Source organism: Gracilinanus agilis, chromosome 2 (assembly GCF_016433145.1).
Source record: "Gracilinanus agilis isolate LMUSP501 chromosome 2, AgileGrace, whole genome shotgun sequence".
NCBI lineage: Eukaryota > Metazoa > Chordata > Mammalia > Didelphimorphia > Didelphidae > Gracilinanus > Gracilinanus agilis.
This window is the reverse complement of record NC_058131.1, coordinates 303,140,283-303,154,864: the sequence shown is the minus strand read 5'-3', so window position 1 is coordinate 303,154,864 and position 14,582 is coordinate 303,140,283. Positions and strand designations below refer to the sequence as shown.

The 14,582-nt window shown below is 42.4% G+C and overlaps 1 protein-coding gene across 1 annotated transcript in view; it reads left to right on the top strand.

The window, feature by feature from the left end:
- GPT2 (glutamic--pyruvic transaminase 2) overlaps nucleotides 1-14,582 on the top strand; it is a 54,047-nt gene that overhangs the window by 19,522 nt on the left and 19,943 nt on the right. The window contains exons 4-7 of the mRNA XM_044664177.1: nucleotides 4,497-4,630; nucleotides 8,649-8,892; nucleotides 12,154-12,233; nucleotides 14,302-14,438. Of these exons, the coding sequence (XP_044520112.1) occupies nucleotides 4,497-4,630; nucleotides 8,649-8,892; nucleotides 12,154-12,233; nucleotides 14,302-14,438 (595 nt within the window). The remainder of the gene's footprint in view (nucleotides 1-4,496; nucleotides 4,631-8,648; nucleotides 8,893-12,153; nucleotides 12,234-14,301; nucleotides 14,439-14,582) is intronic.

Here is a 14,582-nt window from a genome sequence, read left to right as displayed (position 1 = left end):
GGAGTTCATACTTTAGGTGATGAATGTAAATGCCCTCTGAGAGTCAGAAAGAGAGGGTTATTCCAGGTATGGAAATATCTTGAAAGCAAAGGCCCAGAAGCAAAAAAGAATGGGGAACCTTCAGAGAAAAGTCTAGTATGTCTGGAGTGTGATGGGCAATAAGACTCAGAAAAGCAAGGTTTGGGTATTGCCACATTTGTCATGGGCCTTGAATGCCAGGGTAAGAAGGAGTTTGAATGGTAGGCAATCTGGTGCCATTGTAGGGTTTGGAGTAGAAGAGTGACATGATACATACAAAAGATTATTCTGACAGATTAGAGGAGAGAGAGGAGAGGTGGGAAGACTCTATAAGAGACTGTTTACAAGAGTCCAAGTTTATCAAATCTGCCCTCAGACACTTCCTAGCTGTGTGACCCTTGGCAAGTCACTTAATTCCAGTTGCTTGGCCCTTACTGCTCTTCTGCTTTAGAACTAACACTTAGTATCAATTTTAAGATGGAAGGTAAGGGTTTAAAATAATACTAATAATTAAAAAAATAAGGAATAAAGTGATATTGCTCAGTAGCTGCAACTCCAGTTTTTGAAGTGGCTTTTTATAGATATGAACCACTAGGTTAGAGAGGCCTGGTGGATGGGGTAATGCATGGGAGGGACTGTGTCTCTCTCTGGCCAGACTCTACCTGTAGATGAACTTAGCCTTCTGACTACAGATTTTTAGTTATGGCACCACAGCTCATTTGCCTCCAATGATCAGTAAAACATAAAGGAAGGAAGCCATAGGAGGTATCAAACCATTGGATTTGAGATCAGAGGACTTGGGAGGAAGGAAGGAAGGAAGGTGGAAAGAAAGAAGGAAGGAAGGTGGAAGGAAGGGAGGAAGCAAGAAGGAAGGGAGGAAGAAGGGAGGGCCATAGGGAGGGATTGAGGGAGGAAGGGAGGGAAGGAAGGAGGAAAAAAATGAGCATTAATTAAGTGCCTGACTTTGTGCTGAGCACTGAGATTGCACATAAAAAAAGAAGAGTGCCTGCCCTCAAGGAGTTTACTTTCTAATGAAAAAGGCCACATTCCAAAGGACCTAAAAGAGGGGGAGGAGGAATGAAGGTAATCAGATGCATGACTTTGAAGTCCATAAAGTTAGGAACTGATAGGTGAAAGCAGGAAGTTTAGTTTGATCCAATTCCACAAACATTTATTAAGTGACTTAGTACTACTGACTGGGCTAGGTGCTTGGAATACAAAGACAAAATAGAACAGACATAGTCCCCAAAAAGTTTGGACTCTGTTAAGTGAAAGTCTCTTTCCAAAGCCACTAGACTGACTCTGTTAAAAAGAGGATAGTAGGAGGCAGCTGGGTATCTCAGTGGATTGAGAGCCAGGCCTAGAAACGGGAGGTCCTAGGTTCAAATCGGTCCTCAGACACTTCCCAGCTGTGTGACTCTGAGAAAGTCAAAATAATAAAAAAAAAAATAATGAAAAAAAAAAAAAAAAAAAAAAAGGAGGCTCCAATGGAGGCTCTGAGACGAACTCCTTAGTGGAGAATGGAGGAATGACCTTGCTGCAGGCCATAGGAGTGGTAGGATGTTTGGGGTAGGAGGTCCCAGGTACTAAGGGAAGTTCTTTGATAAGACTGCAGTAAGTAGCATGATTTTGAATACCAGAAAGTTAGGAACAGAGCCAAAAAGAGAATAAAAGGCAGGCTGACCTTGCCCCTGTTCTAATTTTTCTAGATGCTGTGTGATGATCTGTGGCAATGGGCAAGCCACTTCTTTCTGGTCCTTAATTTCCTACCTTATAAAATGAGAAGGTTTGGGCTAGCTGATCTCTGAGAGTCCCTTTTAACCCTTCTATCCTATTTTCCTATTGCCTGCTTAACTTAGGTTTATCAGCCTGGAGACTCTTTGATAAAGGCAAATGGGAAAAATTTTAATGTCCCCAGCTATAGTTAGACCTTCATCCCTGTACCAGGCACCTCGTGCTGATCGAGCCAGGCTTGTGACTTTTCTCAGTTGGGCCAAGGATGTGTTTACAAAGTCCATGTTTATAATTTATCTCTAGTAAATACTTTTTCCTTTTTTGTTTGAAGAACAGGTCATTCTGGTATTTGAGCTTTTAATAGGTCTTTGGATCAACATCTATAGTTTAAGACATAAAAGCAAGACAACCTGAGTGGCCGGCATGGTATAATAATAACTGACTCATATAAGGCTTTTGGGTACACATAGTGATTTCCCAGTTATTTCTTTTGACCTGCACAACTGACTTGTCAGTAGGTCATCACTCTCCATGATACTGTCCCCATTTTTGAAATGAGGAAACCAATTCCCAGAAATAGTATATGAGGGGCAGCTGGATAGCTCAGTGGAGTGAGAGTCAGGTCTAGAGACAGGAGGTCCTAGGTTCAAACCCAGTCTCAGCCACTTCCCAGCTGTGTGACCCTGAGTAAGTCACTTGACCCCCATTGCCCACCCATACCAATCTTCCACCTATGAGACAATACACCGAAGTACAACGGTTTAAAAAAACAAAAAACAAACAAACAAACAAACAAAAAAAAGAAATAGTAAATGACTTGTTCTTGCTTACATAGCTAATAAGCATCAGAGGTAGGAAATGAAGCTAGGCCTCTTAAGGATTCCCGTCTTAGCCTTCTCATCCTTATTCCAAGGTGCCACTTTAGGGGGTGCCGGGGAAGGGAAAGCACTGACAGGACCACAAAGTAGCACAAATGGATTAGTGCCAGGCCCGGAGTCAGGAGGACCTGGCCCCAGATACTTCCTAGCTGTGTGACTGGACAAAATCACTTGACACCAACTGCCTAGCCCTTGCCACTCTGACAGAAGGTAAGAATTAAAAAATAAAATAAAATAAAAAGGAACTGGAAGGGGCTTTACAGATGATAGTCGCTCCACTCTCTCTGGGCCTCTTAGTTCTTCCCCATTTATAAAATGGAGATCACAGTACGTCTATAGCCTACTTCAGAGAATGCTGAGGAAAGCTTTTCTTAAACCTTAAGCCCTCTAGAAATAGGGGATGTGACAATGCTAAGGGGATAAGAGACAGGGCCTGGCCCGCTGATTTCTCTGGTGTAGCGAGATGCTCCCAGTTAGCATACAGGCTTACCAAGTTCCTTAGGCTAACACTCTGCTGGAAGGTTGGGGGGTGTTAAGTGATTTGCCCACGGTTAGACGGCTTGTGTGTGGCGAAGGAGGGCTTTGGATCAAGGTCTTCCCAGCTCCAAGGCCAGTTCTATTCCTTCTGCTGTTCTGCCTCTCCTCTATCAGGCTGATAAAGTAATATAACATATTACTTATTATGTGATAGAGTAAAATGCTAGGCCACATGAATACTATCTTTTAATACCATGGAAACTCCTAACATGAGCAGCTATCTAAGGGCAAGTAAGCCCTGTAGAACAAAGGTTAGAAGCGAGCTTTGTTGCTCTCCCAGAGCTAATAAACAGAACTGATCCAACTGATTGGGGTCTCCACTGGCCACTTACTTACTGTTCTGGACCCTGAGGGTTATAGAAATAGGAGAAGGCTTAAAATAAAGCCTTGGGGTAATGGGACTAGTACCCATGGGGTAACCACCACCAAAAAGGACTTTGTGCTCAATCTGTGATTTCCTTGTTATGGAGCTCCCTCTCCCAGTGAGGTTCTGCAAATGTTCTGCAGTTATAGTCTTAGAGGATGACTTGGTGCCTTTGAAGTTAAGTGACTTGCTCACAGGCACACAGTCCCTAAGTGTCAGGATAGATTTGAAACTCTTTTTGCAGGCTGCTTCTCTGGCTTCGGTTTACTACATCTGAATTTATAGATTTTGTGCTGTGCCATTCCAACTCCTTGGAGCTAGGCCAAATAAAAACCCATTTCATATGAAGAAATTAAAGATCCCCCACTTCTCCCTTCCCCAACCCCGGACCAATGTAAACTCCTTGATGGTATAGACTATTTCGTTTCTATCTTTGTATCTCCATGCCTAACACCGGAATGGTGCTAAATAAAGTTTTGTTCAATTGATTAGAAAACAATACAGGAGGGGCTGCTGAGTAGTTTAGTAGGTAGAGAGTCAGGCCTGAAGACAGGAGTTCAAGTCTGGCCTTAAGACACTTCCTAGCTGTGTGACTCTGGGCAAGTCACTTAACCCCCATTGCCCAGCCCTTATCACTCTACTGCCTTGGAACTGATATTGATTCTAAGGCAGAGGTATTGGTTTTTAAAAAAGGAAAGAAAAGAAAATAATACAGGTCAATTTATATTGTCTTTTTATCCCAGAAACTAAATAGGATAGGTAACACATTTTTGAAAAAATTAAGGTCTGCAGGTTTGCCTGAGGTCAACCAGCCAGTTGGGAGAAAAAGGTCAAGACAAGAACTTAGACTCACTGGCTTTGTTCCAAACCTCTGCTCTTCCCACTCACCCGGTGGTGGACCAGCTCTGCCGTGTTTTCGGGGCGGTGGGTGTGCTTTTGCCTAATGCTTGGTTGCTGTCTTGCAGGGGCTTACAGCGCAAGCCAGGGTGTCAACTGCATCCGAGAGGACGTGGCCGCCTACATCGAGAGGAGAGACGGAGGCGTGCCTGCGGACCCAGACAACATTTACCTGACAACTGGAGCGAGCGATGGCATTACTGTAGGTGCTGGCCTCCGTTGTCCAGTCTGGGTGTAGGGAGGAGGGAGAGGGAGCAAGGAGGCTGAAAGAGAGAAAAGAAAGGATCCACCACCCAAGCAACCTGCCCCAGCAGCCTGGCCAATGAGAATGCAGAATTCAGAGACTCCATAGCTCTTGAAAAGACATCAAATTACAGTGATAAAGAGGGCTGACCTTAGAGTCAGGATGGCCTGGCTTCAAAGCCTCCCTCAGACACTTAACTAGATGTGTAACCTGGGTAAGGCCCTTAATTAACTTCTTTAGGCCTCAGTTTCCTTCTCTGTAAAATAGGAGTAATAACAGTAGCTACCTCTCAGAACTGTAAATATCACATCATCTCATAAGGCTCAGAGGCTTTCTAGTCCAACTCCCTCATTTTATAAATGAGAAAATTGGTTAAGGAAGTACTAGTGTGGGATATACTTATTTGCATTCTACAGATTTTAGTTATTGAATTATTTCACTCAGATCCAATTCTTTGTGACCCTTTTTGGAGTTTTCTTGGCAGGGATACTGGAGTGGTTTGCCATTTCCTTCTCCAGCTCATTTCACAAACAAGGAAACTGAGGCCAACAGGGTTAAGTTGCTTGATCAGGGTCACATATTTAGTAAATTTCTGAGGCCATATTTGAACTCGGGTCCTCTTGACTCCTTGCTCTGCACCATATCCACTGTGCCACCTATTTGCCTCTATCTACAGGCTTCAAAGCACTATATAAATTCAAATAATTATTACTTAGACAATAAGTAAAAACATGTGATACCTTTTAGTTGTCCGAGTCCGAATTTTACCAGCTTTAGTTCTTATGTTCAGTTCTAGAACATAAACTGTTACCTACATGCAACTTTTTTTAAGCCCCTACCTTCCACCTTAGACTCAATACCAAATATTGATTCTTAAAGGCAGAAGAGTCAAAAAGATTAGGTAGTTGGGTTTAAGTGACTTGCCCAGGGTCACAGAGTTAGGAAGTGTCCAAGGCCGATTTGAACCCAGGAACTCTTGACTCCAGGCCTGGCTCTCTATAAACCAGTCTCTATATCAGAACTAGCCTCCAGGGGAGGAAATAGAACTGTGGACCACAGATATGGAATGGCTGGAACAGATTGGCCAGTCCAAGTCTTTATTGAGAGCCTCCTGAGTCCAGGTGCTATGCTGGGTGCTAAGGATAAAAATACAAAAGTCCCCTACTTTCAGGGAGAATGACCTAGACACTTCAGAGCTGTGGGACCTGAGCAAGTGATCCAGTTTCTCTGTGCTTGCATTTTTCTCCTCTATTAAAGGAGAGAGCAAGACTTGGCCTTCAAAGAACCAAGCCTAGGCACTTGGTCCTGGTGCAACCCCTTGGTGGTGCTGTCCGGTAAGGTTGCCTCGATAGGTGGAAAGTGAAAACAAAGGAAAGTAGTCTCTCCTCTAGTCTCTACGGTTGGAATTCCAGAGAAGCAACTTTTCAAAAAATACAGCTTTCTCTTGGAGGGGACAGGGCAGGGGGCTCTGCCCTTACTATAGGAAAACAATTCTGTAGCTCATCATCCTTCTTCAGATTGCCAATGATTCCCAGGCTCAGTTAAACTCAAGGATGCTTGAAAATCCTCATTCAAGTTTTATTTTTAAAAATATAGTATGCAATAGATTGTAAAACAATTCGTGGGGGTACAGCTGGGTAGCACAGTAGATAGAAGTCCAGGCCTGGATTTGGAACATCCTGGGTTCAAATATATGGCTTCAGATACTTCCTAGCTATGTTATCCCAGTCAAGTCACATAACTCCAGTTGCCTAGCCCTTACTCCTCTTCTGCCTTAAATTGATATTGATTCTAAGATGGAAGGTAAGAGTTTAAAAAAAAGAAAGAAAGGAAATAATACAGGGCAGTTTTTTACCTTTTTATCCTAAGAGGTAAATGGGGCATATATTATCATCCCCAAATTTGGGATATTTTTTAAAAATTATAAAAACAAATATCAACAAAATTCTCTCGAAGTTCAGAGCCCCTAACTAAGGATAGAACCCTTTTCTTTTTGGATGAAGGTTCAAGCCTCTGTCTCATTATGTCAACCTAGCTGCCTCCAGGCCATTGGGGGGGCATAGTCCGCAGAGCCTTCCTGGAGTCAGGGAGACTCAGTTCAACTTAACCTCAAATACTTTCTAGCTATGTCTGGGCAAGTCACATAACCTCTCTCTGACTCCATTTCTCAGCTGCAAAATGGGGATAACAATAGTACTGCCTCCCAGGGTTGTTGAAAGAATCAAATGAAGTAATATTTGATCTGTGTCTGGTGCTTAATAAATGCTTGTTTCCTTTCTTCCTTTCCACTTTCCACTCCGTAGGGAGTGGTATCTAGAACCCGGGTTCCAGGAGACTTCCCCCAGGGAGGGAGCTGTCCCTGCTCTTAGCATCTAGCTATGGAAACTAACTTTCTGAAGGTTTCCTTCCTCTCTTGCTCTTTTGTCAGATAGGGGGCAGAAATGCTGTATTTGGAGGGGGTGGTTTCCCTTTGACTTATCCACCAAGAAACCTCCCCATCTTATATTGTTTTCTTATCAGACAGCTGTTTAAACTGATAACCAGAGAGGTAAGGTCACTTGTCCTGGCCCAGGCCTAAAATCCAGATTTCCTGAAACTCTTAAGAATGTTGGAGAGTGAAGGGGATAGGATAGAGAGGGAAACTGAGGCCCAGAGAGACTCCTGTGATGACAGAATGAGTTGAGTGCCAAGGCTGGGACAAGAATCCGTGAGTCCTGATTCTCTGTCTGCTGGTGAGACCCGTTTTATTTTAGCTCTGTGCCATCAGGGATATTCCCTGTTTCATCCCAGAAGACACTTTGGGTAGGTGGTGATGAGGGAGATGGCTTCTGCAGTCACTTGGTGTCACGTGTGACCCTCAGTTAGATTTTCATGGTTAATTTTTAAAAGTTTCATTGAAACAGCCAATGTGGGAAGGAACAAAAGAGAACACAGGCTTGTATATGGAGTGGGCGATTGTTCCCACTAGGAATGAGGTTTTGGCTTGTTAAATGAATGAATTATCTACCCCCCAGAAGACCCTGAATTAGGAATTTTTCTCCCACATGGCTTCAGCATGTGTCTTCCACCCACAGTGCCCTTATTGTTCTCTAACTTGGAAAACTGGGGTTACCACTCCCTCTGCTGGATTAGCATGGGATTGCTGTGGGGTTTTGGGTTTGGTGGGATCTTCCTTTCTAAGAGCATAGGGTTTTAAAAAGGAAGAAACCATAGAGATTATCCAGTTGTATACCCTCCCTTCTAATTGTATAGATGGGGCCAGAAAGTTGAAGTAATGTATTCAGAGTCTTATAGGTGGCAAACAGCAAGGATGGAATTTGAATCCAGGTCTTGCCTTACAGAACCACAGAGTTAGAAGGGGCCTAAAAGGCTATCTGGGCCAACCGATCCCTAATAAAGACCCCTAGCAGAGCTAGCAATCCAGACCCGGATGGCAGACTTTGGTTCCTTCCTAATAGAGGCAGGTAAGGGGGTACAGTGGATGGAGTGAGGAAGACAACTTCCAGTCCTGTCTGAGACTCTTAGTGACGGGCAAGTCACCCTACCTCTCTATGTTGGGAGAATCACAATGCAGTGACATAGATCAAGTATTTTGTAATACTTAAAGCACTTCGTAAATGCCGTTGTTATTCCTAGGAAGTTTTTCCTTCGATGTAGATTGAGTATGCCACTTTTGCTCTAAAGCCAAGGCTTTTTTCATTTACCTTTTCATGATTTCTGAGAGTAAAAGGTCAACCCAAGCCCTAAGGGTTTCCTTGGATGGGGATGAATAAGATGATTTCCAAGAACCCTTTTACCTCTAATAATCTGTGAGCTGGTACAGTGTTGGCATTGTGTAGGAGTGTTAGACGCTTCTTTCACAACCAGAACAAAACCACCGGTTTGGTTGGTTGGCCTAAGTTTGTGAAAGGTAACCAAGAATAGTTGAGGGATGAAAAAAGCCCAATTCAACTTCCCAATCATTTTCTTCTTGTAGACAATCCTGAAGATTCTGGTGTCTGGTGGAGGAAAGTCCCGGACTGGAGTGTTGATCCCCATACCCCAGTATCCCCTGTACTCAGCGGTCATTTCAGAGTTGGATGCCATCCAGGTAAACTATTACCTGGATGAAGAAAATTGCTGGGCTCTGGATGTAAACGAGCTCCGACGGGCAGTGACTGAAGCCAAGGAGTACTGTAACCCCAAAGTCCTCTGCATCATCAACCCTGGGAACCCTACAGGTACATGGTGTTGAAGAAATAACCCTAAGAACTGCCATTTTCATCTTAATCAAAGCATAGCTTTACTTCACATGGCCATAATGGAGCAAGCATTCAGCCCATTCTCAGTGCTGGGTGAGGTTAAACATTTTAATGCTCTTGGAAGGGGTGGGGGTGGGGAGAGAGTCAGATAAGGGTCTTTGGATTCATGGAGGTGTACAAAATAGAGGAGATAGTAGAGGGGTAGGAGGTGGAATCACCAAGGCCCAGCAGGCATGGACAGAAGGTTATATAGGCATTTCCACTGTTCCATTTGGAGGTAGCAAAGTTTTCCAGAAGAAGGCTTTTCCCATGGCAGTATTTAATTCACCCAGACCACTCTGCACTGGCCCTAGGCTTCTCAGACTACAGTGCGGCTGCATTTAACTCAGGAAGATGAGCCTTCGTGATTCCAAGCCCAGTGCTCTACCCACTGAGCCATCTGGCTGCCTTAACGTTTATTAAGTGCCTCCTGTGTGCCAGGTACTGTGCTAAACCCAGGGGTTGTAAAAAGAGACAAAAAGATAGTCTCTGTCCTCAAGGAGTTTACAATCTAGTTGGCAAAGGGGAAACCCACCATACAAAAAAATATATACAATATACAAGCTACTTGTAGGCTATCTTAGAAATATATAACAGAGGGAAGACATGAGAATTAAGAGGACATAAGGAAGACGAGGTAGAAGGTGGGATTTTAGTTGAGACTTAAACTTCATCAAAGCCAAATGACTTCTCCGGGGTCAGACAGACAGTACATGCTGGAGGCAGCAAAAGGATACTTGTTTTTGTTGGGGCTGCTGTGAGCCCCATCAGCCACTATGAGAAAATCAGTAGGGATGCTTTTCAGGGCCAGGCTATGGTTTAGAGAACAATCTCCTGCCTGCCTGCCTGCCTGCCTGCCTGCCTGCCTGCCTCTATAGAGTTAACTGCTTGGAGGCAGTTTAAGCTGAAACTTATCTATTGAGACATAATCTAATCTGCTTCTCAGAAGATTGACGTGCTTTCCTCACCATTTTCAAATTCTTTCTTGTTTTTTATGAGCCCATGTTCTCCAGGGAGGTGTGTGGCCCTTCTGGGGCCCAGAGCCTAGGCTATGTTTTGAGGTCTGAATAAGCAATGCCAGGTGATTTCACTCTGCTTCCCAGAGGTGGAGGACTATAGGTGCAGAATGTTGCATAACCTGTCTAATGTGGTTACTATGTTGGTGGGTTTTGTTTCACTTTTCTTTTCTCTCAATATCATGAGTGTTCATTTCTGTGTATATACGGGTGAGAGAAAGATTTGCCAGGAAATGACCTCTGTCAAAACAAAAGCTTTTTGGTTTTTGTTTTTTAACTAGTGCTTTTTAAAAAAGAAATGCCATTTGGAAAACATTATGAATGAATGAATGAACGAATTAACTTTTTAGACCTTTACCTTCTGCCTTAGAATCAATTCTTTCAATTGCTTTCAAGGCAGAAGAGTGGTAAGGGCTGGCAATGGAGGTTAAGTGACTTGCTCAGGGTCACACAACTAGGAATTGTCTGAGGCCAGATTTAAACCTAGGATTTCCTGTTTCTAGGCCTGGCTCTCAGTCCACTGAGCTACCCAGCTGCCTCTCTTCTTATGAATTTAACACACATACTCTCTGCCTGAACCTATCCAGGCTGCTGACTTCATCTTTTCCTTTACCAAGCCTGAAAAATCCATTAAATACAAACTGCCTTTGGAGATAAAAATGCACAGCCTCTGAAATGTGTCTGAGTTCATTCTGGAATCTTTCCTCTCGGGGTCATAAAATGCTGCTCCACCCGAAAAGCACCATTTGAATCCCTGATGGACACAGCTTTTTTAACTTTCTGGAGTTGTGTTTGGGTTTTTGGGGGTTCTTTTTTGGTGAGTTGGTTTCATTATTCTCTTTCTCCCAGGATCAGTTCATGTTGGTCTTTCTATGTTTCTCTGAATTGCTCATATTGGTCATTTCTTATGGCATGATAAATCCCATACAATTCATGTACCACAGTTTATTACACCATTCTTCTCTTGGTGGACTCTCACTTAGTTTCCACTTCTTTGCTCCCACATAAAGTTCTGATGCAGTTGTTTTTAAACAAGTTGCTTGGAAAAGAAATACTTTATCCATAGCTAGTTGAAAGGAGGAAAAAAAGACTCATGAGTTTGTAAAGAGATTCCGAGAGTAATAATAATAATAGCTAATATTTACATAGCTCTGACCATGTGCCAGGCACTTAACAGATATTTGTTCTTTACAACGCTGGGAAGTAGGTGATATTATTATCTATATTACAGTTGAAGAGATGAAGCAAATAGAAGTTAGAGGAAGAAACAGGAAATTCACTTGATTTACATTTAAAATTAAGATCAATTGTCAGTTAGGAGGAAGGATGCTGGCCATATGTTTGCACAGCTTTATAAAAAAACTACCTGTGGCTATAGTCAGATCTGGGTGGGGTGGGGGGGGGAAGCCTTTAAATGGCCTTAAGCAAGCCTCAAAAACTATTCTCTTCTATCTGTTATAGCCCAAAAGGGGCTTTGAGTCTTCATAACAAACCATGCAACCTGCATTATTCCCAAATAGTATTAATGAATTGTGGAAAACTTGGATTTTTCTGACTCTAAAAAGCTATAACTAATAAATAGCCTAGATCTAAGATACTAATCTTGAAAGGCAAACAATAAAACCTCTGTTACTTCTTTAGCACCACTTTGAAGAGCTTGAGCACTCCCTTGTGGTAATACTCTAGGCACCTTAGCAGGTGAATAAGGACTCGACCCCTGAGACTCCTAGGTTGATCCCTGAACAGTGATTAGGGGGCTGTAATAACTTGTTCCTGATCATGAGTGGTTTGTGGTTGCCTGAGACTTAGGGAATTTCTATGACTCAGTCGGGCCTGACAAGAAGATAGCTGAATTCATTTATTCATTTTCCTCAAGTTTTACCCTTCCTGCTGTTTGCATGAAAGTATATGATAATTAACTAGTAATTTACTCATCTCTGCCTACTGGGGGAGCTGTGTTTATCAGCAGGTTAAGAAAGGGGGCTTCTTTGGGGACCCCAAGACTTATCAAAAGCAGGTCACACTTACTAGCATATTAGTGACTAAAGAAAGAGGGAGAAACTCTAGAATCTGTAATAACTGAAGAGTGTGGTGGCCCTGGATGGAAATCTGGGCCTGGGGCCAATTTAAACAAATTAAAATTGACTTTTGGTTTGTTTTCTTTTGTTGGGTGGGGTCCTTCCAGGTCAGGTCCAGAGCAGAAAGTGCATTGAAGAAGTGATTCACTTTGCTTGGGAAGAGAAACTCTTTCTCTTGGCTGATGAGGTAAGGAAGCTTGGACAGTTTCTTGTCTCAGTCAGGCTATGTTTCAGACTGGTCCTGGGTGTGGAACCACATCACTAATCATGGGAATCCCTCGTAAGTGTTTAGTACTTTCCAACTTTTAAAGTATTTTGCATCCATTATTTTGTGTCACTATTATGACAGCCTTTTGATATAGAGAGGGCAAAAATTCTTATCCCAGTTTCACAGTTAGGGAAACTGAGACTCAGTAGACTCTTGTATCTACAACACCTTTATGGTTCTCAGTAAAAATCCTTTCCTCACAACCATAACCCTGTGGTTATGTGTATAACCAAAAAGGATTTCTGGCATAAAAGTCAAATAGTTTGTTTTTGGTTACATAGTTTGTAATTGTCACAGGTAGAATTAGAACCTAGATCTTCTTACTATAAAGTTCAAGTGTCTTTTCAGGATACCATATCACTCCTTAGAAACTTACCATTTACTAGCTTGTTTTAGAAAGTGGTAAAGAAATCTGGGCTTTCTATGGTTTTATCAGTTGGTGCCCAAAACTCCTCCAGCTAAAAAAAAGACATTTTTATTCCTCTTCCCCCTCCCCTCAGATTTTTTCTGGTCCTACTCAGTTTAAGCCTTAGAAATATTTTTGTTAGCAAATGTAAGGGTGAAAAAGGGGTTTTATGGGTTCAGTATATTAAAGATGGTTGCCAGAGGATTGAACTATTATCAATCCTCAATTAAGAATAATCTCAAATCAAAATTGACTTTTATGGAAGTTTATTTACATGAGAGAAGAGAGAGAGGAAGAAAATAAGAATCTATCTCACTAATTAATCCAGGTAGATCTTAACCCTCAGCCAAGGGTTAAAGGGCCTGAGGCCCGGAGGTGAATGGAGCAAACTTCATTCACAGAGACTATAAAAGGAAGTTTCTTAATAGAAATTCAGGAAGATTCAGTCTTTAAACTCACCACATGGAACAGTCTCTCCCTCACGAACCAGCAAAGCTCCCTCAGGTCCCTTTCACCAAACCAGAAGCAGCCTCATTCAACCTCCTCTTTTATTTTTTATTTTTATTTTTATTTTTTTTATTTTTTTATTTTTTTTTTTTGCCTTCCCCTAGCCTGCGTGTCCAATCACAATAGACACTTTCTCATAGAAAGTGTAGGGGATGGTCTGTTGATTCTGATTCGTTACTCACTCTAGCACACGTGGCTTAGGACCTCCCAGAATTGGAAGGTGCTCTCACCTTTGGTGATTAAATCAAAAGATGGGGCAGTGTAGACTTAATCTAATTATCACACTAAGCTCTGCTGTTTGCTATAGAAAGTCTTTGTGGTTCTTCTGTAAATGTTAGTTTTGTTTACTTAAGTCTGTATCTACTTAAGTTGTATCTTTATGACACTTGGATTGTGACACCTTCAGGACTGAGTATGAATGTTAAGTGGGCATCATCAGTCTGTTTTGATGTTCTCCAACTTGGCCACTCGGCAGTTTCGCCTCAGAAATACTACCCTGCCAAGCTCCTACCACAATGGTGCCATGTTGCTACCTCTGTGACCTTGGGCAAGCCCCTTAACTTCCCTGGACTCAGTTTCCTTATCTATAAAATGAAGGAGTTGGACTAGATGGTCTCTGAAGGCTCTTTCAGCTCCTGGTGTTTTCCTCTACAGATTTTTTTTCTCTTCTTACATCTATCTTCTCTTTCATCTTCTCCCTCTCTCTCTCCCTTCGAAAAAGAAAGAAAAGCAAAACCCTTATAATAAATATGCAGAACTTAGCAAAACAAATTCCCAAGTTGGCTGTGTCCAAAAAAAAAAAATATGTCTTATCTTAGTCTAGCCTGAGTCTGTCAGTTTTGTCCCTGGCCACATAGTTTGTCAGTGTGGTAGGCTTGTCAGGAGGTGGTAGCATGTTTCATCATGGGGCCTTTGGAATTGTGGTTAGTCTTCAAACTGACCAGAGTTCTTAGATCTTTCAGAAATTATCTTCAGAGTTATAATGTTGTTATACAAATTGACCAAGTTCTACTCATTTCAGTCTTTATGAATTCATACGTGACTCACTTTCTTTCCCCTTTGTTGCTTGCTCAGGTGTACCAGGACAATGTATATGCCAAGGACTGCCAATTTCACTCCTTCAAGAAGGTTCTCTATGAGATGGGACCAGAGTACTCGAACAACGTGGAGCTTGCCTCCTTCCACTCCACCTCCAAAGGCTACATGGGCGAGTATGTTGGCATGGACTTTTTTGCTATTTATTTAAGGATGTGGAGAAACTTTTCTTCTCTTGTACTACTCTGGGGTTGACCCACTCGAGCATAGGGAAAATCAGCTAATCTCATAATTCAGTAAGTGTTTTTGCTTTACAGATC